This window comes from Microtus oregoni, unplaced genomic scaffold (genome assembly GCF_018167655.1).
Source record: "Microtus oregoni isolate MIOR12 unplaced genomic scaffold, Mior012 000036F_ref0000092, whole genome shotgun sequence".
NCBI lineage: Eukaryota > Metazoa > Chordata > Mammalia > Rodentia > Cricetidae > Microtus > Microtus oregoni.
Window position 1 is genome coordinate 11,492,403 of NW_024543095.1, and position 24,591 is coordinate 11,516,993.

The window sequence follows — 24,591 nt, forward strand, 5'->3', positions numbered from 1 at the left end:
CTGCCTTCCTCATATATGTGGGCACACATATATCATATATACATATAAATCACATATAAAAATCATATATGAAATATAGATCACATATATTTTGTGTGTATATATGGTGTATGCATTTTTTGAAATTTAAAAACACTAACTTTTACAAACATCCATCTCTGGAATAAATCACATAATTATCGGTCTCTGCCAGTGGCCATTCCCACCTCCAGTTTCATGTAAAGAGCAAAGATTCTAGTATTTTATCTTTAGGGGGTGCTGTAACTGAGGTTTATGGGGACAACCATATGTGCTTTCTTTGTTCTTATATTTTCTTGTTTTCTTTGAGACAATTTCATGCATCCCAGGATGATCTAGAACGCAATATGTAGTTTATTCTTTATTCTGATCCTCCTGCCTCCACCTCCGGATTGCTGAGATCACAGGCATGTACCACTTGTAGTGTCAGAGATAGAACCCATGACTTCATGAATATTAGGCGAGCACTCACCAACTGTTACATCCCTGCCTCTATATTTACTTACTGTTTTAAGAAATATTATAAAATGTTTCTAATGCTTTCAAAATAGAACAATACAAAAAAAATCTCAAAAAATTTTATCTATCATGACATCAGCCATAAACAGCGAGGCTAAAGGCTGTTCCTGGAGAAGCAGAGGCTGCTGAGCTTGGCACTTGGCCCTCACTTTCATTCAACAGAACCGCTGTTGGAGAACCAGGCTTTCCCTGGGGACAGCGATTCCACCAGGGGAAGCAATATGGAAGTTCTTCGCAAGAAAGTTTTTGTGTGAAATCGTATCTCCTGCCAGAGAAGTCATATGGTTTCGTTAACTTTCTTCACAGGAACTAGGAAAAACTCCCAAACCCCAGATAAATACAGCTGGAATGCTACTCAGAAGTCAATAGCACAGGGCTGATGAGAGACGGGGCTTTCTACACTCCATTTGTTTCTGCTTGAGCTAAGACCTCCATTCTATTTTCCTTACGGTGAAAATGGTAAGCTTTTATTCCACTGAGGAACATGATGGAGATTTCTGGCACCGTGCTACCATTTACACCATAATAAATTTACTTAAGGGAGAGATGGTCTTGACTGCGTCCCTGCCAGGGTTCCCAAAGGAAAAACAGCGTGTGACAGCGGATGGGACATTCTGCATCTCATCTTCTCCATCCTTCGAGGCTGCAGACTGTCTCCCACCACACTGTTGATTAGCACGTCTGTATAGCCACAGTGAAGTGGTAATTAATGGTCCCCATGTTGACTCTCAGGAACTACAATACCGTGAAGTACCCTTCAGAATTATCAAGGAGAAATTAAATTATGTTCAGTATAGCTTTAGAGCCACGTGACTCGAGATTTAAAGCACCCCTGTAGGGATGGGAAGGGACTGGTTCTTACTGTTAAATGAAAAGGAATTCAGGGAGCTAGGTGCTGACCTTCAGAATCAGGCCTCCCGATGAAGTGTCCCTGGGTTTATCAACCACATTCCAGGACAGGCCCCATGCCATCAAAAACAACGTCAATGGAATTTTGTGAGCTTTTGTTTTGTTTTTTGCCTTATTTTGATTTTTTTGGTCTAATTGATCTTTTGCCTGTTTGTTTTGATTTTCATTTTTGTTGGAGATTTTTCCCCCCAGGGAAAGAAACATTTTTTTAATTGATTTTATTGAGCTATACATTTTTCTCTGCTCCCCTTTCTGCCTCCCCCTCCCCTTCAACCCTCTCACATGGTCCCCATACTCCCAATTTACTCTGAGATCTTGTCTTTTTCTACTTCCCATGTAGATTAGATCTATGTATGTCTCTCTTAGAGTCCTCACTTGTTGTCTAGGTTCTCTAGGATTGTGGTTTGTAGACTGGTTTTTCTTTATGTTTAAAAATCACTTATGAGTGAGTACATATGATATTTGTCTTTCTGGGCCTGGATTACCTCACTCAATATGATGTTTCCTAGCTCCATCCATTTGCCTGCAAATTTCAAGAATTTCAAGATGTCATTATTTTTTTCTGCTGTGTAGTACTCTATCGTATAAAGGTACCACATTTTCCTTATCCATTCTTCGGTCGAGGGGCATTTAGATTGTTTCCAGGTTCTGGCTATGACAAACAATGCTGCTATGAACATAGTTGAGCACATGTCCTTGTGGCACAATTGAGCATCCTCTGGATATATACCCAAAAGTGGTATTGCTGGGTCTTGAGGAAAGTTGTTTCCTAATTTTCTAAGATATTACCACACTGACATCCAAAGGGGCTGTACCAGCTTGCATTCCCACCAGCAATGCAGAAGTGTTCCCTTTAGCCCACAACCTCTCCAGCATAAGTTGTCATCAGTGTTTTTGATCTTGGCCATTCTTGCAGGTTTAGATGGAATCTCAGAGTTGTTTTGATTTGCATTTTTCTGATGACTAAGAATGTTAAACATTTCCTTAAGTGTCTTTCAGCCATTTTAGATTCCTCTGTTGAGAGTTTTCTGTCTAGATCTGTACTCCATTATTTTTTATTGGATTATGTCATCTTTTGGTGCCCAATTTCTTGAGTTATTTGTATATTTTGGAGATCAGACCTTTGTCTGATGTGGGAGTTAGTGAAGATCTTTTCCTATTCTGTAGGCTGTCATTTTGTCTTGTTGACTGTGTCCTTTGCTTTATAGAAGCTTTTCAGTTTCAGGAAGTCCCATTTATTAATTGTTTCTGTCAGTGTCTGTGCTGCTAGAGTTATATTTAGGAAGTGGTTCCCTGTGCCAATGCATTCAAGTGTACTTCCCAATTTCTCTTCTATAAGGTTCAGTGTGGCTGGCTTTCTGTTGAGGTCTTTGATCCATTTGGACTTGAGTTTTGTGCATGGTGATAGATATGGGTCTATTTTCATTTTTCTACATGTTGATATCCAGTTATGCTGGCACCATTTGTTAAATATGTTTTCTTTTTTCCATTTTATATTTTTTGCTTCTTTGTCAAAAATCAGGTGTTCAAAGGTGTGTGGATTAATATCCAGGTCTTTGATTTGGCTCCATTGGTCCTCCTGTCTGTTCTTATGCCAGTACCAGGCTGTTTTCAGTACTGTAGCTCTGTAGTAGAGTTTGAAATCAGGGATTGTGATGCCTCCAGAAGTTCTTCTATTGTACAGGATTGTTTTGGCTATCCTGAGGATTTTTTTTTTTTTTTTGCTTTTCCATATAAAGTTGAGTATAATTCTTTTGAGATCTGTGAAGAATTTTGCTGGGCATCGCATTGAATCTGTAGATTCCTTTTTGTTGGAGATCTTTCTTTCTTACTTTTTGTTCTTGTTTGAGAGAGAGAAGCTGGGTCCTGGCATGGTGGCATATGCCTTTAATCCCAGAATCTGGGTGGCAGAGACTGGTGGATCTCTGTGAATTTGAGGTCAGGCTGGTCTACTTAATGATTTCCAAGACAGCCAGGGCTATAAACAAACAAACAACAAACAGGAGGGGTGGGCAGGAGAGAGAGAACGAGAATGTAAAGTTGGGTGTGTAGGGAGGTGGGGAGGACCAGAGAGGGGTTTGAAGAGGAGAAAATGTGATAAAATATATTATATGAAAAGACTTTAAAAATTAAAAAGCAAAAATAAATCAGGCCATGATGGAATTTTTTTGTTGCACAAAAATTGGCAGCTGCTAAAAATTGGGGGCCTCCACAAATAACTGGTTCATCACTTTCTATGCCTCCGAACTGCTAATTTAATTAATAATCATTCTGATTAAAAGGCCATTAGTCTAACCCCGGCAGTAGTCTCTGGCAGCTGCAACAAGTCACCACAAACTCAGAGACTTAAAACGTCTAAATGCATGAGACCAGAAATCTGCCACTGGACAGAAGTGCAACTGCCGGTAGGGACATGCTGACATGCTGTCTTCCTTTACCCCCATTTCCCTGCAGTCCTAGGGATGGGATGTAACATCTCAAACACACTAGGCAAGATTCTACCATGTTCCTCTTACTTTTTCTTTTTTTTTCTTTTTTCGAGACAGGATTTCTTTGGAGCCTGTCCTGGAATTCGTTCTATAGGCCAGGCTGGCCTTGAACTCAAAGAGATAACCAGCCTCTGCTTCCCCAAGTGCTGGGACTAAAGACTTAAACCCAGCTCCTCTTACTTTTTTATCTATCTATCTATCTATCTATCTATCTATCTATCTATCTATCTATCATTCATTATTTTGAGACAAGGTCTTTCTTAGTTGCCCGGGCAGCAAGACTCAAACTAGGAATCCTCTTGGGGTTAAAGCAGGAATTACAGGCCTGTGCCACTACATCTGGCTCTGCCCGTTTTTGACTTTCTTAGTGTGCCTGTCTGGGGGGCAAGCCACCTTTCTGCCGGGCCTGGGGATCAAACCCAAGTTGTCAGGCCTGTGTGACAGGTGCTTTAGCCACCATCATATCTGCCCCCTTCCCCCAGCTCCTTCGTTATAAGGACACTTCGCTTGCCTTGAGGGTCCTTTCAGATAATCCAGTCAACCCCCCCCCCCCCCCCCCGCCCCAGCTCTAGATCTTTAATGCAGTCTTGTGACGGGCCCCAAGGCGTTAGTAGACTGCCCCCTGTACCCCCCTCTGAGTTAGCACAGCTGACACCACAGAGGAGATGCCATTCAGTACCATTCGGGTTGTAAAACTCAGCATGTAGACAGCATCACCTGCCAAACAAAAACAGACCTAATCCATCAAAGTCCATAGTTCTGGACAAGTCTCTGTACTAACCTTGCTTTTTGGCTCCTCTAGTTCTGTTTCTGGCTAACTGTTCTTGTGAACTGAAGCATGTCAACCCAGGATATGGTTTTACTGCTTAAAAGCTCACTGTGAGAAAGGTTCATGGCTACACTGGGATCCCAAACACCCAGGGTAGTCACCAGCCGACTAATAAAGACTTTCTATTGGCTTAAACCTGTGTCCTGGGCTGTCTGTAAGAGCATTGCACTCTCTTAACCCCTGAGCCATGTCTCCAGTCCCTCCTCTTGGTTATTCTTACTGACCTTAGCTCTATACCAAAGTAGGACTGAGGGGATGGTGGAAAGTGTATCTATTGGCTGGGAGTCACTTCTTTGGTAGGTAAAGTTGTTGCATTAGAAAAAGGAGAAAGAAACCAGCATTCCTTGGGCTTCCCACAGGTCAGGGAACCCTGATTGCTCTTCGAGCAGATGAGGGAGGGGGACTTGATCGGGGGAGGGGGAGGGAAATGGGAAGCGGTTGTGGGGACGAGGCAGAAATCCTTAATAAATAAATAAATTAAAAAAAAAAAAGACAAAAAAAAAAAAAAAGAAACCAGCATTTGATACTTGCTTGCTCTGTATGAGGCTTGGTAGTTTCACATGTTGGTATAAAGTCCAAGGTCAGTTTCTTGTGTGTGTGTGTGTGTGGTTTTCTCATTGCTGCAATAAGGATGTTAGAGTAGTTTGGAGATACTTTAGGATGCTGACTGGGTTTAGGTAGTATATCTAGATTTCTTCTGAAATGTTATATAGGGTAGCTAATGTTTTCTGAGGAATCCAGGTCAAGTTTGCTCAGCTTAAGAATATCCTTTGCGCCCTGTGTAATTGTGTGTACAAGCAGGAAATGGATTCCAAGACATGGACAAAGTCAACAGTTAGCAAACAAGGGCAGAGCCAGGGAAGGCAGTGTTGATTCACGACCCTGGAGGAAAGTCGTTTCATCTCTCAGTGCTCCAGTTTCCTTATTTGCAAGATTATGATAAGAATTCTTTCTCCCAGCACTTTGGGAAGGGTCAGAAATAAATTGAAGCCTGTTCTGTTCGGTTATATACTGAGTGGTCCAAGAGTGGTAACAAACATTTGTCCGTATCAGTAGATCGGTCGGCTGTGCATTTCCCATACCTTGCCTGCTACCGCAACCTCCAACTGATCGTAAGAGACGGGGTACTGTTTCGGTCACCTTACAGGCAGCTAGGATCTATTACCTTATAAAATCCTCAGAGAGCTCCTCCCTTCTGTCTATGAGAGTACGGTGTGAAGTGGCAGTGTGTTGCCTGGCGTGGGGAGGACTGTGCCCAGAACCTGGCCATGTTTGCACTCTGATCATGGCTATAAGACTGCCATAATTGTGTTAGCCAAATTCTGTTGTTTCTAAGCTTACCGTTTATGGAGTGTTATTAGAGCAGTGTGAGTGACTAAGACGAGCTCACAGTGAATGCTCACCCAGGTGTGCAGCAAGGTACCATCCTGCTCTTGCTTCTCGCCTCCTGCAAGAGGTGCTTTCCCTACGTTTCCACGGTGATAGAATGGAGGAAGGCAGTCTTGTGTCTGCATTTCCACTACGTGGCACAATTTCTGGGACATGGGAGGGACACCGAACATCCTCCTTACATTGAATTCAAGTGTCTTTTTCACTTTTTGAAATGTTAAAAACCTCAGATTGAATACTTCTTGTGACCCCTCTCCAACAGACAGTGTTGGTGTTTGGAACATTCCTTCCTAAACAGTATTTACTTTGGCTGCTGGTCAGCCCTTGAGACAGAGAAAGGCAGTGTTCAACTTGTGTGACTGTAAGCTAATTATTAACATGATGGGTTTTGGTTTTCATTTAACCATCTGTGCCTTACTAGGAAGAATTCAGGCCTAATGGAAAGGAGAGAAACTTTTGTCCACCATCACCGTTATAAGCTAACATTAGAAGATTTGAGCTAAGGCCTTTGTATGCAGAATCTTACTTAATGCTTCCTACAACCCCATTAAGTAGCTATTAGTATATGTTTGTTTTACAGCTCACAGTACTGAGCCACAGGGAAGAGCTTGACAGGGACTTAGGAGGACTGGCATTGAAGTTGCCTCTGAAATGAACCTTTGAAACCTGGAATCTGAACATTATACTGTTGTACCCAGTCCATGGGGACTCCAAAAGACTACCAGGGAGACCGACTCACCGAAATATTAGAGCAAGATTTATTGTGTGCGCAATACAAGCCGGCAGGGACCTTGTCAAAGCAACTGGAGCAATAGCGGCAAGAGGAGGTCCCCTGCCCTTCTAGAGGGCACCATTTAAAGGCAAAACCCAGAAAAGTTACATTAGCAGGGTGTGGGGTGACGGGTTTCTAAGGTTTAGGACCCCTGATGGGCTGACATTTGTCTAGGGGTGTTCTGGTGAAAAGCGATGGGTATGTGCTGGCAGGTGATCCTATCTACCATGGTTGGAACATTACAAATTTCCTTTGGATGGTCTGTTCCTGGGTGGTGCCTGGGTAGTCTCAGTCTGTGATCTTTATCGGAACTAGGTCTTGACTCAGGGAAAACTACTGAGACTCAGGCCTCTATTAAGCTTCATGGCTGGGTCCTGCAACACTACAGTGAATCTACATGCAAACACATCTGCCTTGCTTCCTTTCTCCCCTCCTTCCTCTCTCCCTCCCTTCTCAGTGCTGGGGATCCAACCCAAGGCCTTGCACATACTAAGCATACACCACTGGCTATACTCCCCCAAATCCTTTTCTTTGTTTTCTGTGATGTGGAGGACATCTGGGGAAGAACCCAGGACCTTATCCATGTTAGGCAAATTCTCCACCACTGACCTACGTTCTCATTCAACCTTAATTGTTTTATTAAGCAACATTAAGGAACTGACTCTGAGAAACAAAAGCTAACTCAGGCTTTGACTAAATCTTAATTGAACAATTACTATAGATTCATGGATATTCTAGATTACTCTCTGAAGAAGGAAGGAGGGAAGGAAAGAAAAAAGAAGGAAGGGACACATGGACGGAGAAAGAAAGAGGGATGGAGGAATAGCAGGGCCGAGACCATAGCAGGGCAGGACTCACTCATTCGCTGGTGTTTACTATCATCTTCCACTTGATATCCAGCCTTCCAAGTTAGTTGCCTGGCTGCCTCGCCTTGGCTCAGGTCCTGTGGCAGGGTCCACTTCTGCTCTCAGGGGAATTCAAAATGTCTTTAGCAGTGCGGGGCAGAGCAGGAGAGGGAAATCATGAGCTTCTCTGAAACAGAAAAGCTTAATAGGAGGAATTACTAACCAGCAGCCTATTGCTTGGACACAAAAGGGCAGAATATGACAAATGAAGCCGAGGCATGCTGACCTTCAGGCCAAGAGGGAGGACTTTGTCCCCAGGGTCGTGCCTGAGCAAGCATGACTTGCCCTATTTCTTAGGCAACATCAGACGCTTCAGTGTTTCCTTTCGGATCACCCCGGGCATCCCATTTATTTAAAAAATCCAAATAACTTCTCAGTCAAACAAACATTCTGAGAGAGAGAGAGAGAGAGAGAGAGAGAGAGAGAGAGAGAGAGAAATGCTTGAATTTGCCCTTTCCCAGAACAGCCGTTAGGTCTTGGAGGGAGTGCAAACAAGACTGAGTGATGGTTGATACACTATATCCGGAGACTCATGGGAAACCAGAGGTTCTGGCGAGATCACATGTAAATCTAAAGGAAAAATGAAATATAATTTGGTTCCCTACAAACCACACAGTAAAACTTGACTGCGTGTCAAGTCACAACAGCTGTTTGTCCTCACCCGTTTAAACTGCAGTAAGAGGATTACTTAAACAAATTCCCTGCCGCTCTAGAATGCTCAATGTATTTAATATTTGCATGATGATTAATCTTCAGCCCCAGAGGAAGTTCCCAAAGGGAGAGATGACACAGAAGCATTTCAAATTTCAGTAACACGCGCGAAAAAGGGGGAGTTTGCCAAGTCTTCAGTTTTGGAGCCTGCTCTCAGGAGAGTGCCCAACAATGTTGGCCCAACTGTTGAATATTAAACCGAGGGCGGGCAGGATGGCCAGGAGAACTCTGTCCTGCCCATTCGGATAATACAGACTAACTGGGTGGAAGGCGTAGTGGCAATTAAAGGATTTGGCCACACCCTGTGTTTATGGAGTGAGAGATCCTGAACCTTTCTGTCCCTTGTGAGGATGAAGTCCTTGTTCTCTGAACCCAGGAAACCCTTCCCTGCCCCCAACAACTATTCCTACATCCAAGGCGAGTTCTGAATGTTTTCTTTCTCATGGAAGACCTTCGATGACTGGAGACACAGCCCAGTTGGTAATGCTCTCACCACTGCTGGAGGTGGGGTTGTGCTCTGGAAAGCGTCTGGCTGGGGAAAGGGCAGCAGGCTTGATGTACACACGTGCAGGTGAGAAGTTGGGCTACACACATAATCTCAACCTGTGGTCGAGGCCCCTGGAGTGTTGAATGGCCCTTTCACGGGGTTCACCTAATATCACCAGGAAATACTGATATTTACATTACGATCCATTACAGTTATGAAATAGCAACAAAAATCATTTTATGGCTGGGGGTCACTTCAACATGAGGAACTGTATTAAAGGGCCACAGCATTAAGAAGGTTGAGAACCACTGGGCTACTTCAATGACTCGCCACTTGTCTACACAGAATCTTCTAGGGAACTTTATTAGAAAATATTTTATTTATTTTTGGACAATTTCATACCTGCATAGGATGTATCTTGATCATATCCACCCCCAGTTCCGCTCTCCTAGTCCCTACTATCCTCACTACGCCCCTTAACACATCCTAGATCCACTATCGTGTCCTTTCCCGGCTTTTTGAACCTACTCACAGAGTCTAGTTAGTGTTGCCTGCTGGAATATTGACCGATCTTGATGGCTTCATCTTGAGCCGGTCTTGTGAGGCAGCCATAGTTACAGTGGGGTCATGCGTGCAATGGCTGGAAGACAGCATTTCCCAGCATTCCTCTCCATCCTCTTTGTTTCCTCCCATTCTTGGGCGATGCTCCCTGAGTCGTGGGGCTGGAGGGATGGATAAAGGTGCCCCACTTAGTATAGTACACATTGACCAGTTATGAGTCTCTGTATTAAGTAGTGTCTACTGCAGATAGAGCTTTCTTTGACCAAGGCTGAGAACAGTACGAATCTAGGGACATAAGCATAAATATTTAGAAAGCAGTTTGACATGTCCTCTTAGCAGGAGGACCGTAGTAGGTTCCCTTTCCCCAGGTGCCTATGACTTCCCGAGCCCAAATGTGCTTTTGACCAGTTTTACACTAGCAGGCATGCAATCACATGTGGCCCTCTAATGCAGCACCTAAATCCAGGAGTGGTGATGCCTGCATGTAATCTTAGCACTCCAGACACTGAGGCAGGATGACGAATGGTGGGCCTGGACTGTGTAGGGAAGCAGTGTCTCAAACTAACAAATACCTAAGGTAACATCCCCACAAAACCCTAAGCTAAGACCCCCAACTCAGGTTAATTAAATCTAAATCTTTAACAGGTAAAGCCCAAAATATTACATAAAAAATAATAAAACAAAACAACATTCCCAAGCTCTGTAGTTTGAGTGTGGGTGGAAGTTTGGTCCAATTGGAAGGTGGTGGGGGTCTTGGAAAGATGAGGCTGGACTGGGAAGTTCTTAGTTGGGGTGCCTTTAAAACTTTGTTTTTATTTATTTACTTTGTATCTGTGTGTGCATACGTGCATGCAGTTTTTATGAAGCGTGGTTTATTACATATGTGTGTGCATGTGCGAGTGTGCATGCATGTGCTCATGCCTGTGGGCATATGTGCCTATGTGTACACACAGAGACCAGAGGGACATTAGGCGTTATGCTCTGCCACTTTCTGCCTTATTTCCACGGGACAGGGTTTTTTATTGCGTCTGAAGCTGGACTGGCAGCCAGCAAACCCCAACATCCTCCTCTTACCACTCTCCCCCACTACATTACTGAGGTAACACGCACGTGGGACCATGCCCAACTTTTTTTTTCCACTTTCTTTTTGTTTATTCTTTGTGTCTTTCACATCATGCATCTCCATCCAAATCATTTTCCATTCCTGCATATCTACCCTCTGCCCTTGCAGCTTCCCCCATAAAATTTAAGAGAAGAAAGGAAAAAGGAAATAAAAAAGGGGGAAATTCTCATCATGGAAGCTGCAGTGTGACATAGTGAGTCACACAGTAAACCCTTTTGTCCATATATTTTTACTTACAAGTGTTCGTTGCACAGAGTCATTGGTCTGGTTCCAGACCTCTGGTTTCTGTTACATTATTGATGCTGGGCCCCCATTGGAACTTCTCTTGGTTATCCTGCTGTTGCCCGGTGTTGTGGAAATCCTGCAGCTTCGGGTCTGTAGGACCTGTTCCTTCAGGTGCTCCAGCAGATCACAGATGGGGTGAATATTGGGTGGGTTAATCCATAAATCTGGTTCTGGGCTAGGTTGGTCAGCCTGCCAGTTCTCCCTTGTCCTCACTACCAGGGTGTGCTTTCCAGCATTGCCTTGGTGAGTTCTCCCTTTGCTGCAATAAGCAAGGCAGGGACAGTTCTCCTTCTTTCAAGTATTCAGGGTCTGATCTCCCATACCTACACCTTCAAGGCCAGCTCTACTGTGTTGCTCAGGTGTGGCACAGGGGCTACTCTCCAAGTGCTACAGCAGATTAGGGTCAAGGCTAGCTCTTCCAGCCTTATAACCTGAGGGCCATCTCTTCCAGCTGCTACCAGTTGATGGGCAGGACACCATACACACACACACACACACACACACACACACACACACACATACACAAACACACAAGGGCAGACATCTCTCTCTGGCCCATGCTGCCACATGACAGGTGAGTACTGGGGACAGCTCTCCCACATTCACAACTTCCGGGCTGGCTCACCCACACCTATGCCAACAGGATTGACTCTATTGTGCTGCCCAGGAAAGGTGCAGGGCCTGTTCTCCCCAGTGTTGCACCGTGCCCAACTTTTAATGGGGACACTGGGGAATTGAACTCAAGAACTCAGGCTTGTTCACAGAGTTTTCTTACCTGCTAAAGTATCTTCCCAACTTATGCCTTATTAATTAATAAATAAGTTAATTAATTAATATGTTTTGCAGTGCTTCACTACAGCAAGTTCTCTACCATTGCATATTTCTTCCAACCTCCTTCCACCCCCCCTTTTTTTTTTTTTAAAAAAAATAAAGTGGTTTGCTTCAAATCTTTCTCTCTGTTTTTGGTTTTTCAAGACAAGGTTTCTCTGTAGCTTTAGAACCTGTCCTGGAACTCTCTTTGTAGATAAGCTGGCCTCGAACTCACAGAGACCCACCTGTCTCTGCCTCCCAAGTGCTGGGATTAAAGGGGTGTGCCACCACCACCCAGTCATATATTTCTTTGTAGTATCAACAAGCAGGAAAGAAATAAGAGACACATTTGCAGCAGCCAGGGCTGGACCACACTTCTTGTTTTACCACCTGTTACAACATCCCTAGCATCCCTAGGCATGAAGTCTTGTTCCCCACCCAACAAGATGAATTCTATCTAAGAAGGGACCCCCATGTGAAGATTTATCTACATTTGGACTAATACGGAAACACACTGAAAAGGGATTGAAAATTTTCCCTTCAGAATTTCTAAGATATTATTTTCCTGATAATAAACAGTACTTTTAAACATTCTGCCTCTGAAACTGTGCATGGTGGTATACACCTTTAATCTTAGCACTAGGGAGGCCGAGGCAGGAGAATCTCTGTGAGTTTGAGGCCAGCCTGGTCTACAGAGTGAATTCCAGGACAGCCAGGGCTACACAGAGAGATCCTTTCTGGGGAGGAGGGGGGAGAAAGAAAGAAAGAAAGAAGGAAAGAAAGAAAAAAGGAAAGAAAAGAAAAAAGAAAAAGAACTTTCTGTTCTTCACTTTGCACTTTTGGATGTGGGACTGTCTCTCAGAAGGGTGTTGAATGAAGCCTGACCTCCGACTAAGATAAAAACCATCTCTGTCATTTATTTGGTTTGAGCTTGTCTTCTCAAGTCACACTCTGCCTCTCTTCTGAAAGAGCTTTTCATGAAGTCATGAGTTCTCTGTGGGTATCCACAGTCTCATCACTGAGAGCCTGAGAGCGGTCAGTGCATACTCAGCTACAATGACTAAGCTCTCATTGACTCAGTTGTGACATTCAGGACTAAAAGCATAGATCATAAATCATTCAAACCCCAGACATCGTAATAGTCACCTCATGACTGTCACCACTAGGGGCTTATTAACATGTCAAAGATATTTTTGGAGACAAATGAAAGTGATAATTCTATATTCACTCCTATTTGAAAGGCTAATTTATTTTTAGTGTACTCCCAGTAAATATATGTCAATATGGGAATATTTCCCTAAAAAAAAAAAGAAAGAAAACATCCCATTTTTAGTCGAATGCGAATACTGTGTTCATCGAATGGACTGAGGTATTGACGCGCTGTATAAACTGTCCAGTTCGGATTCTTATCTGAATAATGTAAATTGGTGTCTGTAGAAGGTTAACTTAGTGTCTTGGTGACAGATACTTTGGGATAATTTAACAGACGAGAAGAGATGGCGGTGACCTCCTGAGAGATCGATAACCCACCCTGAAGGGCTGCAGTACAGAATACAAGAGCGCAGGAGCTGGCCAACTTTGTCTTTTTAAAATCTTCACTCTCTTTTTGAAACATGGTCTCGTGTACTCTAGGCTGGCTTCGAACTCACTGTATAGCTAAGGATAACCCTCGGTTTCTGATTCCTGCCTCCACCTGTCCGGTGCTGGTATTTCAGGCATACTCCACCACATCTGGTGTCACGTTTGTGCATGCCAGGCAAGCTCTCTACCAATACAGCCGCACTACCAGACCCGCAAACTTTTTTAAAAGGGAAAATAGTATATTGTCCAGGTTTTACTTCTTAACTCTTGCATATACCATTAAAATAACCAGATAATACAGACAATGTATTGATGATTAGATCTGATTATGTTCTGAACAAAGTCTTATTTTTTTTGAAAAAATAGACTGCCCTGTTGAGGATGTAGATCAGTAGGTAGGGTGTTAGCCTAGCATGCATGGAATCCTGGGTTCGTTCTCCAGTACTGCACAGACTGGACGTAGTGATTTAGGCCTGTTGCCCCGGCACTAGGGAGGTGGAGGCAGGAAGATAAGAAGTTCAGGGTCACCCTCAGTTACATAAGGAGTTCAAAGCCTCCTTGTGGCCTATCTCAAACAAACAACAAACAAACAAACAAAAGACTAAAATAAAACCACCCCACTCCCCAATAAACCACTGATGGACTTGGCACGGGAGCCCTAGCTGACCCAGCCCTGGGTTGGAGAAAGCATAGCATTCTTAAACTGGTTCCCAGGGTGCAGTGAAAGGCTAGCCGTATTCAGTTGGAAATCTACACTCAACCTCTAGAAGCTCGGGGGAGTTAGGGCTCTACATGAGCAAGTGGTCCACTCGAGTGGGAAAAAACAAGAGAAAACCTTAATGACATTGGGTGGTAATAGCGGTCTTTACCAATTCGTGTTTACCGAGGACTTACTACTTATATTTTAGCTCAAACACTCCTGATAATAATCCGGAGGTGCCACTATAGGTAAGGATTATTCACATTTTGTAGTTGATGACATTGAAGCCCAGAGAGACTATATAACTTTCCCAAAGACACACGGCTAGTACTTAATATTCCTGAGATAGGGACCCAGAGAATCTGATGAGAGAGACTCCTCTCTGTGAATAATATGCTGCTACCTCCCTGCCGAGGCCAAGGCCAAGGCCAAAATCACCACAGCTGGTAGGAATGGAAGGCTTTCTACGGTGGATACCGTGGTGTCTGGATACTGTAGTGTCTATTCCTGTTACAGGAGTTCATTGTGCTGCTGATGGACCCACAATAGTGCCCTGTGTGGGGGTGAGAGGGTCATGTACTATGGGGATATTTACATATTGAGCAGTCTGGAAGATGGTTTTAGCTAGTATCCTCTGTCTGAGAAAAGGGTTTGTTCGTCTGTTTTGTTTTATGGAGTACAATAAAGACAGTGACCCCCCCCCCACCCCTTTAGGGAAAATTCAGGCAAGTTTGCTGCAGGTTATTCTGTGTATGTGTGTATTCACACTCTCCCCTAATACACTTCCCTACACACACACACACACAGACACGCGTGCGCGCGCGCGCGCACACACACACACACACACACACACACAGACATGCACACACACACACCACTACCAATTATATGGCTGAGTTTCCTGAATTTGGGGAAACTGTAGAAGTCAGCACCCCTGGAGTGCCATGGATGAGCCTCACCCTGGGAAAGCCACCTTTGTGGGAATTGTTGTTTTGCCCTCAACTTAGCAGCTGCACCTTAATCTAATGATATTTTATCTACCTGCGATGGCCCCATGGCTGTTTATACCATGGCCTGCCAGGATTCCTGACCCTCCAGCACCGACTCAGCTGCAGCTGCCAAATGCAGTTTTTAACCAAGTCTCTATGGTTCTATTAACCAAAAAGACTCAGGAGTCAGATGTTGGGGTGAAAACCTGCTAGACCAGAGAAGCTGAGAAGCAACCAGCTGACCTTCCATTTGGGCCTGAAACCCAGCAAGAGAGTCTCTCCAGGCGTCCCACACCAAAAAACCACGAAAGTCCCGCCCTACTTCTTCCTGTATATTTCTCTGTCTTCCTGTCTTTGCCTGACTTGCTATGGCTAATTCCTGTCAACTAGTGACTGGCTCTGCCTCCTGTTCCAAGGTGGATTTTTAAAAAAATATTTATTTATTTATTATGTATACAATATTCTGTTTGCATGTATGTCTCCAGGCCAGAAGAGGGCACCAGACCTCATTACAGATAGTTGTGAGCCACCATGTGGTTGCTGGGAATTGAACTCAGGACCTTTGGAAGAGCAGGCGATGCTCTTAACCACTGAGCCATCTCTCCAGCCCCCCCAAGGTGGATTTTATTCACAGTCTCAGGTTTCACAGTGCGATCAAGTAGCCCACAACAGGTCATGGTATCTGCCCTGCCAGGTCAGTATGTGTCTGCTTTTTGAAATATGGTCTCTTACAGAGATCTGGGCTTGTTGATTCAACAAGGCTGGTTAGCCAGCAAACCCCAGGAATCTGCCTGCCTCCCCCTCCTTATTCCAGCCCACCCACAGGGATCATAAGCAGGTGCCACCATGTCCTGCTTTTCACACAAGTTCTGAAGGGTGGACTCAGGGTCTCACGCTTATCAACCAGGGGCAAGCACTTTATCAACCGAGCCATCTCCCTAGGGCCCTTGGGCTCTTCTTAACTACGAATGAAGGAGAACGCAGAGGCCACTGAGCTGGATAGAGGAAGGTTTTCACAAGCACCTGCAACTTTTGATGACATAACCAACAGGAGGTTTTGTTCCTCCAAGTCCTGAAACTGGCCATGTGGAGCCAAAGATGCACTCGTGGTTCACTGGGGTGCTTTTCAGTGCACTGGAGCTTGGAAACAACCTTTGCAGTCCAGCAATCTGTGTAAGACAGGAATTTCCCAAATGTAGCTGCTGGTCAGAGTCCTACGGCAACACTGAAACAACTTGAAAGCAGATTTCTGACCACCATGGCATAGGCGAGTGGGGGCGAGGCTCGTAGGTCAGTGTCTTACAGGAGTCTATGAGGTTATAGTAGGTCAGTGTCTTACAGGAGTCTATGAGGTTATAGTAGGTCAGTGTCTTATAGGAGTCTATGAGGTTATAGTAGGTCAGCCCCTGCAATGCTCTAATAAGGACTGAACTCCACAGTAGACAAATTTGGTATCTAAATGTTTCCATTGGTTATACAAGAAGAACTCGATTCTCCTATACGGATAGCAACTAGCCACAAGTGTCTACTTAAAATTAATCCAAATTGAATTCCAGCTAAAATTCAGCTACCCAGCTCCATCAGCCTCAGGTCCAGAACTGAATAGTCGCATGTGATTGGTGGTTACAATGTTAGAAGACACAGATGGGAACATTCCCATCCCTCCAGAAACTTTTAGAATATGTTATCATACCAGAAAGAAAAGATGCCACAAAAACTATTGGGGTTGCACCAAAAACCTTCAGGAACCAATGTAAATATCATTCATTGGCCAAATATCAAATAGTTTGAGCACTAATTAGAATACCAACTAAAATGGGTTGGAATACATTAAGTATATGTGTATACATCTGCATATATAGTATGTATGTGTGTGGCATATTATACTTGTATGAATATGTGTGCACATGTGCCTGCCTGCAGAGGCCAGAAATTGATGTCCAGTGTCTTTCTCATTTACCCTCCACCATACAAGATCTCTCATTAGATCCAGAACTCAGAGATTTAGTTAGGCTAGGTGGCCAAAGAGCCATGCCCAATTCCTAATATATCCTGCATCAGTTTCTCTTTTGTCCTTCTTCCTCTACTCAGATAGTACATTCCTGTTCTCTGGGATCTTCAAATGCAGGGTTGTCTGCAGACCTCTATCTCCGGCTTGGCTTTGACTCAGGTGATGAAGCCTTTGTCTTCCAGTTCTTGGAGGAGCATCAAATCCCACCTGACATACAGAGTTGGTTGCTTGGCTCAGATTCTACTTGTGACCCACTCACCAGTAAGAGACTGCTTCCTTTGGAGATGTAGGTAGGACAAATTCTGAAAGGTAGAAGAGAGAGATGGAGCAAAGATGTGAGGGGCAAAATTGAATACAAACCTTGAAGCGAAACACCTCTTATCCAGGGGGAATAATACATCTGCCCCAGGAACATTTTCAAAAGAGTCAAGCTGTTAAACCCAAAGGGCAACAGGGAACACATTTCAGATGAAAGAGACGCACTGTTGCATGGTGAAACTGAAGTAACTGAAATTGAGCTTGAGAAACCGCTTCAAATCTGTAAGAGACACGATGGGTATAGGTACGGTAGTCTGGGATGCAGAGTAGACAAAGGGTGTATTTGAGCTGTGATGCTCTACCATAAACCTCAAACACATCAGGTAGGAAGATAACCCCACAAAGCAGCAGAAAGCTCGTTACCTCCACATCACAGAAACACGTGCAACAACCTTTAAATCCTACATCCAAAGCTTGAATTGGGGAGAGAGGCTTATATGAAGGAAGCAAGTGGGTAATCTCGGTACCCACTTCTCTCTGTTCACTCTGGGGTTCTCCATCCCATTCCCCAATCCTCCTCCTCAGCTCAACATTCCCTCTGCCAGGCAATACCACTCTCTCAGGCGTGGTGTGCTGGCAGATGTTTAGTAACAGGCTTTCCAGAAAAGATAACAAAGCCTTGGTCTGCAGTGTTTGTTAATTTCCTTTGTGTGAGCTCTCCCATCATGCCCGATTGAAGCTGCCAGCCTGAGGGGCTTTTGCTTTATTACACACACACACACACACACACGTGCATCTTGTAGAAATTGGTTCTTCCCTCCCACTGTGTGAGAGGATTGTCAAGCTAGTGACCTTCCCTGCTGAGACATCTGATGGCCCCAACCTAAGGTTGTTGTACATTGTTGCGCATTGAAATTTGGTACCAATTGGCTCTAGCACACCACTGGGAATAAGTGGGGAAAAGGGGCACATATGAAAATAAGGACTAGAGAGGATGCTGCTACATAGTGACTTACAGACTTCTTAAAATCAAGATAATGTTAGCGGTGGCTGACTTTAAGGACATAGCTACATCTTCAAGCCCGAAGTGACATTCAGATGATCTCTGTCTCCTGGAGTATGTGTTGCAACCTTGGCCATCTCATCCAGTTTCCAACTTCACTCGTATCTTTAATGTTACTGAGAACTTCTTCATATTGTGGCTTTAAACTAACCAAAGACTCAGCTGGCAAAAAGGTTTTAGGATAGCGGCAGGGATTGACATTCCATATTTATTGAAGCGTCTCCCACAAACATCGAGCCTGTGGAATGCTCACACCCATTGGTATAGATATATCAACACCTTTTTGTCCCTTGCTTGAGTGTAAAGCTAATGATTCCCCACCCAGTTTCCCAAGGTGATCCACACCCTGCTTCTCTGGTCCCAGTTCAAGGCTTTGTTTGGTTTGTTTGGCTGTCACTCAAGAGCTGCAAACCTCTTTCCTCAGCTCCATTCCCCTAGGGGCTGTTAGTAAATAATGTGTATCTAACTTGTCATAGGTACTAGCAGGTGGATTGGCCTGTGCTCTTGTCCACAGACCTGCCTTGGGGGCTTATGGGGACTCATGGAGGTTCTCTAGGGCATGACTCAGGGATTTATCCTTTTTGAGTAGTCTCCTATACTACATACCAGTGATTCTGTTTTCTTTAGCTTAGGACTGGCCCTACTAATCCTGTGTTACTCCTCTGAATTTCCCATAACTGGTGGTTAACTTTTTACTTTTTCTTGGAGAGCCTTCAGTACTTAGAATCCAGCGCATTCCACATAACCCAGATGAACACATCTCAGCTTGAACCACTGTGTGTGTGTGTGTGTGTGTGTGTGTGTGTGTGTGTAATCTCCTCACCATTTCTTCTCATCCACAGCATAGGAAACAAATGCTTCCAGAGTTATAAGCAATAATTCCTTGTGATCCAGGATCTGTTTAAAGTAGAACGGCTCATTTAGTCCCATCTCTCCCCAGGTGAATACGTCCTCATCTTTAGATTTGTGATTTGGTTTTTATTTTCCTGAAATCAAGACATAAGAAAGTTCCTTGTCAGAATGATGACCTATTCTCTTCCAGACACACAAAGCAGCAACCATTTAGGTTCATTCTTTTCAATTCTCATTGATTCTCATATAATTTCTCCTTATGACCCTACATCACCACCCCTCCTCACAGAGGCAGGGCCAGTTAATGCTAGCTAGAACTTCCTAGGCCCAGACAGAGCGGCTCATCTAAGTCAGCACAGCTTTTGCATCTTCTTATGTGGGGAGAGGGAACAGGCCTCAAACTCAGTGTGTCCTCCCTACCAAGCAAGAGCCTGGCCCTGCCGAATGACTGTTCCATTCAGAGTAAAGGTCAAAGGCCCTGCAGACTGAAAAATGTCTTTAATTCAGGCCACAGTATACAAGAAGAAATTCCAGTTTCTTTTGCTGTCAATCTTGAGAGGCTGACCAAACTTGGACCATCTTGACCTTTCTACCAGATGTCCAGTGAGCTTGTGTCCAGTTTGTCCAGTAGCCTTCCACAGACAGCTTCATTCTCTGGTGTCTCTGGTGAGGTTGGCAGGAGGCCAATCTGGACAAAAAAAAAAAAAAAAATGAGAGTGCCTGAGGGCAGACATTCTCCCCAAGTTCTTGGTTGTCAGAAATATGAGTAGCATTGAATGGTTCTGAAAGAGAAGCCAAAAAGGTTCAACACTGAAAGCCTTTGTGGATTAGAGTGTCCAAGCCTCTAAGCTAAAGATGGGATGGGAGCTCTTGTGGAAAGAGCCCTGGGCTGGGACTGGCCACATTGTGGGCCAAGTTTCAGGGGATTTATCAGATGGCTTCTGATGACCCAAATTTAGGACTGAGCGCAAGTGCAGCCACCAAAGTCGTCCACGGAGGTGTGTTCTACGTAATTGTAATGTACCCAAGGGACAAGCACTGGGCCAGTGCGATGAGATTGGCTGAGTTTTGCTCAGAGCAAGTTATCAAAACAGAATTTAAGGAAGGACTATGAAAGATACTTGCACATCAATGTTAATGTAGCACTATTTACAATAGCTAATTTACAGAACTAACCTAGACATCAGCCAACAGAGGAATAGATAAAGAAAATGCCTATATATACTAAGTTAAACTTATTTCATCTCCAAAGAAGAACAAAGTTACATTGTTTGCAGGGAAATGGATACATTTGGAGAGAATTATATCAAGCAAATTCAGCCAGTCTCAGAAAGACAGATACTGTATTTTCTCTCATTTGTCAGTCTTACATTTTATATAGATACATAAAATCACATATGTGTCTGTGATATAGAAGTGAAACAAAACTGACTAGGCAAAAAGGGTAAAACTAAAAGGAAGGGAAAGGGCAGTAGGGGGAACATGCTGTTAAATAAATGTATACTTGCTTGAAATGTCTTTATATAACACGGTACCATGATGAATAAATGCACACAATGAAAAATAAAATTTTTTTTGTTGCTTTGTTGTTGTTTTTCGAAACAGGGTTTCTCTGTATAACAGTCCTGGCTGTCCTAGAGCTTGTTTTGTAGACCAGGTTGGCCTCAAACTTACAGAGATCCGCCTGCCTCTGACTCCTGAATTCTGAGATGAAAGATGTGCACCGCCATGCCCAACTAAAAGTAACAGTCTCTAAAGCTGCAAAAATAGCCCAAAAGGTAATTAACAAAAAAGACTGATGGATAAATGGAAAGACAGAAGTTCACTTACATGGATTAACTCAGGTTAATTTAGCTCGAGGGCCACAGGGTCTCCCCTAAGTGGGTTAACTTCAGAGGAAGGGGTCTAAGCCTGTTACATGAAGCATAGCAGTCTATACCAGAGCATCAACAAACCAAAGGAAAGAGCAGTTTTCTAGAATGAGAAAGGCCAAGGAATTCTGTGCGCACCATTTTATAAATTAGAAGCTAGAGAATTAACTCTCTAAACCCGATACCTGTTGTCTCTGGGAAGGGAGACTGGGTGACAGGAGTGCGGGGAGAGTGGGGGAGATAAATATTTTATAATGAACTCTTTTATACGATTTCAATTTTGTGTGCAATATGACTATCATTTAATTCCACCAAAAAAAATATAATCCTATAGAGCTTCAAAAAAAAAAAAAAAAAGAAGGAAAAATAAAAAATGGCTCACATTAACAGAGGAAAACAAATGACTGGAGTCTGTGCATGCCCAAAGGGATTCCAGAGCTGAGGATCAAACCCAGGTCCTTGTGCTTGCTAGGCAAGTGCTCTATCACTGAGCTAAATCTCCAAGTCCCCCCAACCAAGGGATTCTTAATGCACACATTGCAAACACGATAACTTTCCTTGATTTCCCCAAGCCCCTTTCTGATGATGAGATTAAAACAGGCCTTGGATGTGCTGGGCAAGCGCTGTACTTTTTAGCTACACTTCCAGACCCCTCCTCCACAAAGACCTTTGTTTGAATAAGGAACTAAGTTAGACGTGCGCATATGTTAAATATGCATAAGATCCTGCAGCTTAATGTACTACAGGTGATTTAAATGCTTTATTGACTGCCACATACTTAGGCTCATCTGTAGAGGCCTGTGGTAGTGGCTTTGAAAAGTGGAGAGAAGTATTCAAATGTTCAAAATGCCCCACCTTTGCACACGGTGCCTGTGAATGAGTGGCTCTTTCCCTGGGATAGATTCCACATGTTTATGACACATGGGTAAACGTTGGACTTTCCTTTGGCCTTAGCAGAGGTGAGATATGGCAGGGAATTTAATATCAATCCAGGAAACGGCCACTCTTCATCCTCCACACTTGCAGAACTATCTTTCTGACTTTTCTCTATTGTTCTGCCCTGAGCACCAGGGCTTCCTCAGCTTGCCTTATAAGGCTATGGTAGGCTTGCAAGCTCTCGCCATAGGGAGTTTTTCTTACAGCTCTGGGCTGCCTTCTGCTTAATTTTAGTTCATTATGTCTGAAAAGACAGGGAGGCAAGAGGTCTAATCGTCGTAGGAAGAATGAATCATTCTAACAACCAGAGGGAGGCTGGAAGGGGAAATCAGCTGAGGGGCAGGAAGTTGGGGGTGGACAGGTTATTGAAAACACCATTGAAATGGTCTATCTTATATGCTCATTCCTCCCACTAGGGGGTGCTCAGCATCCCAGTATAAGCACTGATATAAGGAAGTTGAATTGGGGGTGGGGGGCCCTTCTAGTAGAAAGGCGCTTGTTGACCCAAGCTCCGTGAATGTCTACTCTGAGCAGAGTGTCTGAAGCTCTACCTGCCTATGTGTATTTAAATCAACAAGAGCAAAAATGTCTCTCAACCTAAAGAAACTTCTGGGAATATCCTGAGTTCTCTAAGGCCCCCTGATCTTGAAGTCAGTGACTGGAGCAGCCATGAGCTAGGAAAGGCCCCAGAAGTGGTAGCACAGTGGTGCAGACTTGGGTGTTGACCTAGTTAGGGTTGTCACTGCTAGGAGGAAACACCATGACCAAAGAAACTTGGGGTGGAGAGGGTTTATTTGACTTAGACCTCCACATCACTGTTCATCACTGAAGGGAGTCAGGACAGGAACCTGGAGGCAGGAGCTGAATCAGAGGCCCTGGAGGGGAGCTGCTTACTGGCTTGCTCTCTTTGACTTGCTCAGCCTGCTTTCTTACAGTACCTAGGACTCCCCGGTCCCCCCTTTCTTTTCTGTTTTTCTTACTTGGAAGCAGCTGAGAGCAAAGAAAGATGCTGTCACTGCTGCTGTTCTGGGAACCCCTGACCTTGGATTTCCAGAGGTCATAGGCCTTGGGTTTCTGCACTGGACAACTCCAGTGAGTGTTTAGGGTGCACTAGGAAAGTCTTGGTTCTTTCGATGCCTTGGTTTGTCTCTATTACTTTGTAGATTGAGGCCATGATTTGAAGCCCTGGTCTGTTGTGAGAAATCCTTTCTACACTGTGAAGATTGGTTGCTGTGATTGGTTTAATAACCAAGATGACTGGTCAATAGCTGCACAGGATAAAGTTTGGCAGGAAAGCCAAAGTGAGAATGATGGGAAGAAGGAGGATGGATGCAAGACATGCTAGAGGACAGACGAAGCCACAAGTCACGTGCAATACGTAGATTAACAGAAATGGGTTAATAGTAACAAGCCTGCGGTATCAGCCAAGCATTTATAAATTATATTCAGCCTCTGAGTCAGGTCTGTGATTGGGAGGTTGGGATAGGAAACATCCATTTACACTGTCCATGCTAGGCTTCTGAAAATCTGTAGTTGGTCTGAGGCTGTCAGTATTGGGAAGTGATTTTTCCCCTTGAGCTCTCACAAAGTGCCAAAGCCTGGCATAGAACCACGGTGTCGTGTTCAGCTTTGTTACCACTCCATCCGTGTGGATCTTATGTGAGCCTGTGACTTAGAGCACAGCTCTCCCAAGCACAGGCTGATCTCCAGCGCCAGCTGCTGGGGACCTATTTTAGACTCCCTAAAGTTTAAAAGCAGTTGTTTACAAATGCCCCAACCCTAGGATCTTGATGTCTGTGTCTGCAAGAGCTCTCTTAGGGGAAAGTCGGGGAAGTGGGCAGTCTGGCAGACTTCTTTTTAAAAAGGTTTTTTTTTAATTGAACATAAAACCTGTTTATATTTATGGGTTCCATGTGATATTTCACTATAGGTACTTATTATGTAATGTTCAGATCAGGGGAGTCATGTCTTTCTCCACAAGCTTTTAAAATCAATTTCCCCTAGCTTTTTCGGGGATTACACAGTATATCGTCATGTCTACATAAGCACCCTACGGTGCAATGGAACCTCAGAGCTTATTTCCCTTGTCTTGCTGACTCCCGCTACCCTCGGACCAATCTTTCCCCATGCTTCCCTCTGTTAGATTTCAGATGTTTCACCATCTAGAGCCAAAACTTTTGAGAAAAATGAAAGGAGCCTCAGATCTGCGTTAAGTTTTGTCTGGTTCCTGTAGTCTTTGGGGCCGGAAGGTCCACCTTGGACTGTGTTGTAGGTGGTGGAGGGGGGTGAGGGTGGTGAACAGGGTACAACAGAATTGCGGTGTGTCCAGGGCATCCTGGGAACTGCAGAAACATTTTCCCTACAAGGATTCGTGTCAGCTTCAGAGTGCCCAAAACCAGTCTAAAAACTGCCGCCAGAAAAGCTATTATTGCTGCCTGAAATCTTTTTGGAACGAAATGTGAAGCAAAAAACAAGTGAAAGAGAACAAAGCAAGTCCTTGTGTAGCAAGCCTCAGTCCTGACT

The 24,591-nt window shown here is 44.1% G+C and overlaps 1 protein-coding gene across 1 annotated transcript in view; it reads right to left on the reverse strand.

Moving 5' to 3' along the window:
- LOC121432831 (elongation factor 1-alpha 1-like) overlaps positions 1-24,591 on the reverse strand; it is a 98,188-nt gene that overhangs the window by 58,547 nt on the left and 15,050 nt on the right. Inside the window, exon 2 of the mRNA XM_041630970.1 lies at positions 19,855-19,949. Within this exon, the coding sequence (XP_041486904.1) occupies positions 19,855-19,949 (95 nt within the window). The remainder of the gene's footprint in view (positions 1-19,854; positions 19,950-24,591) is intronic.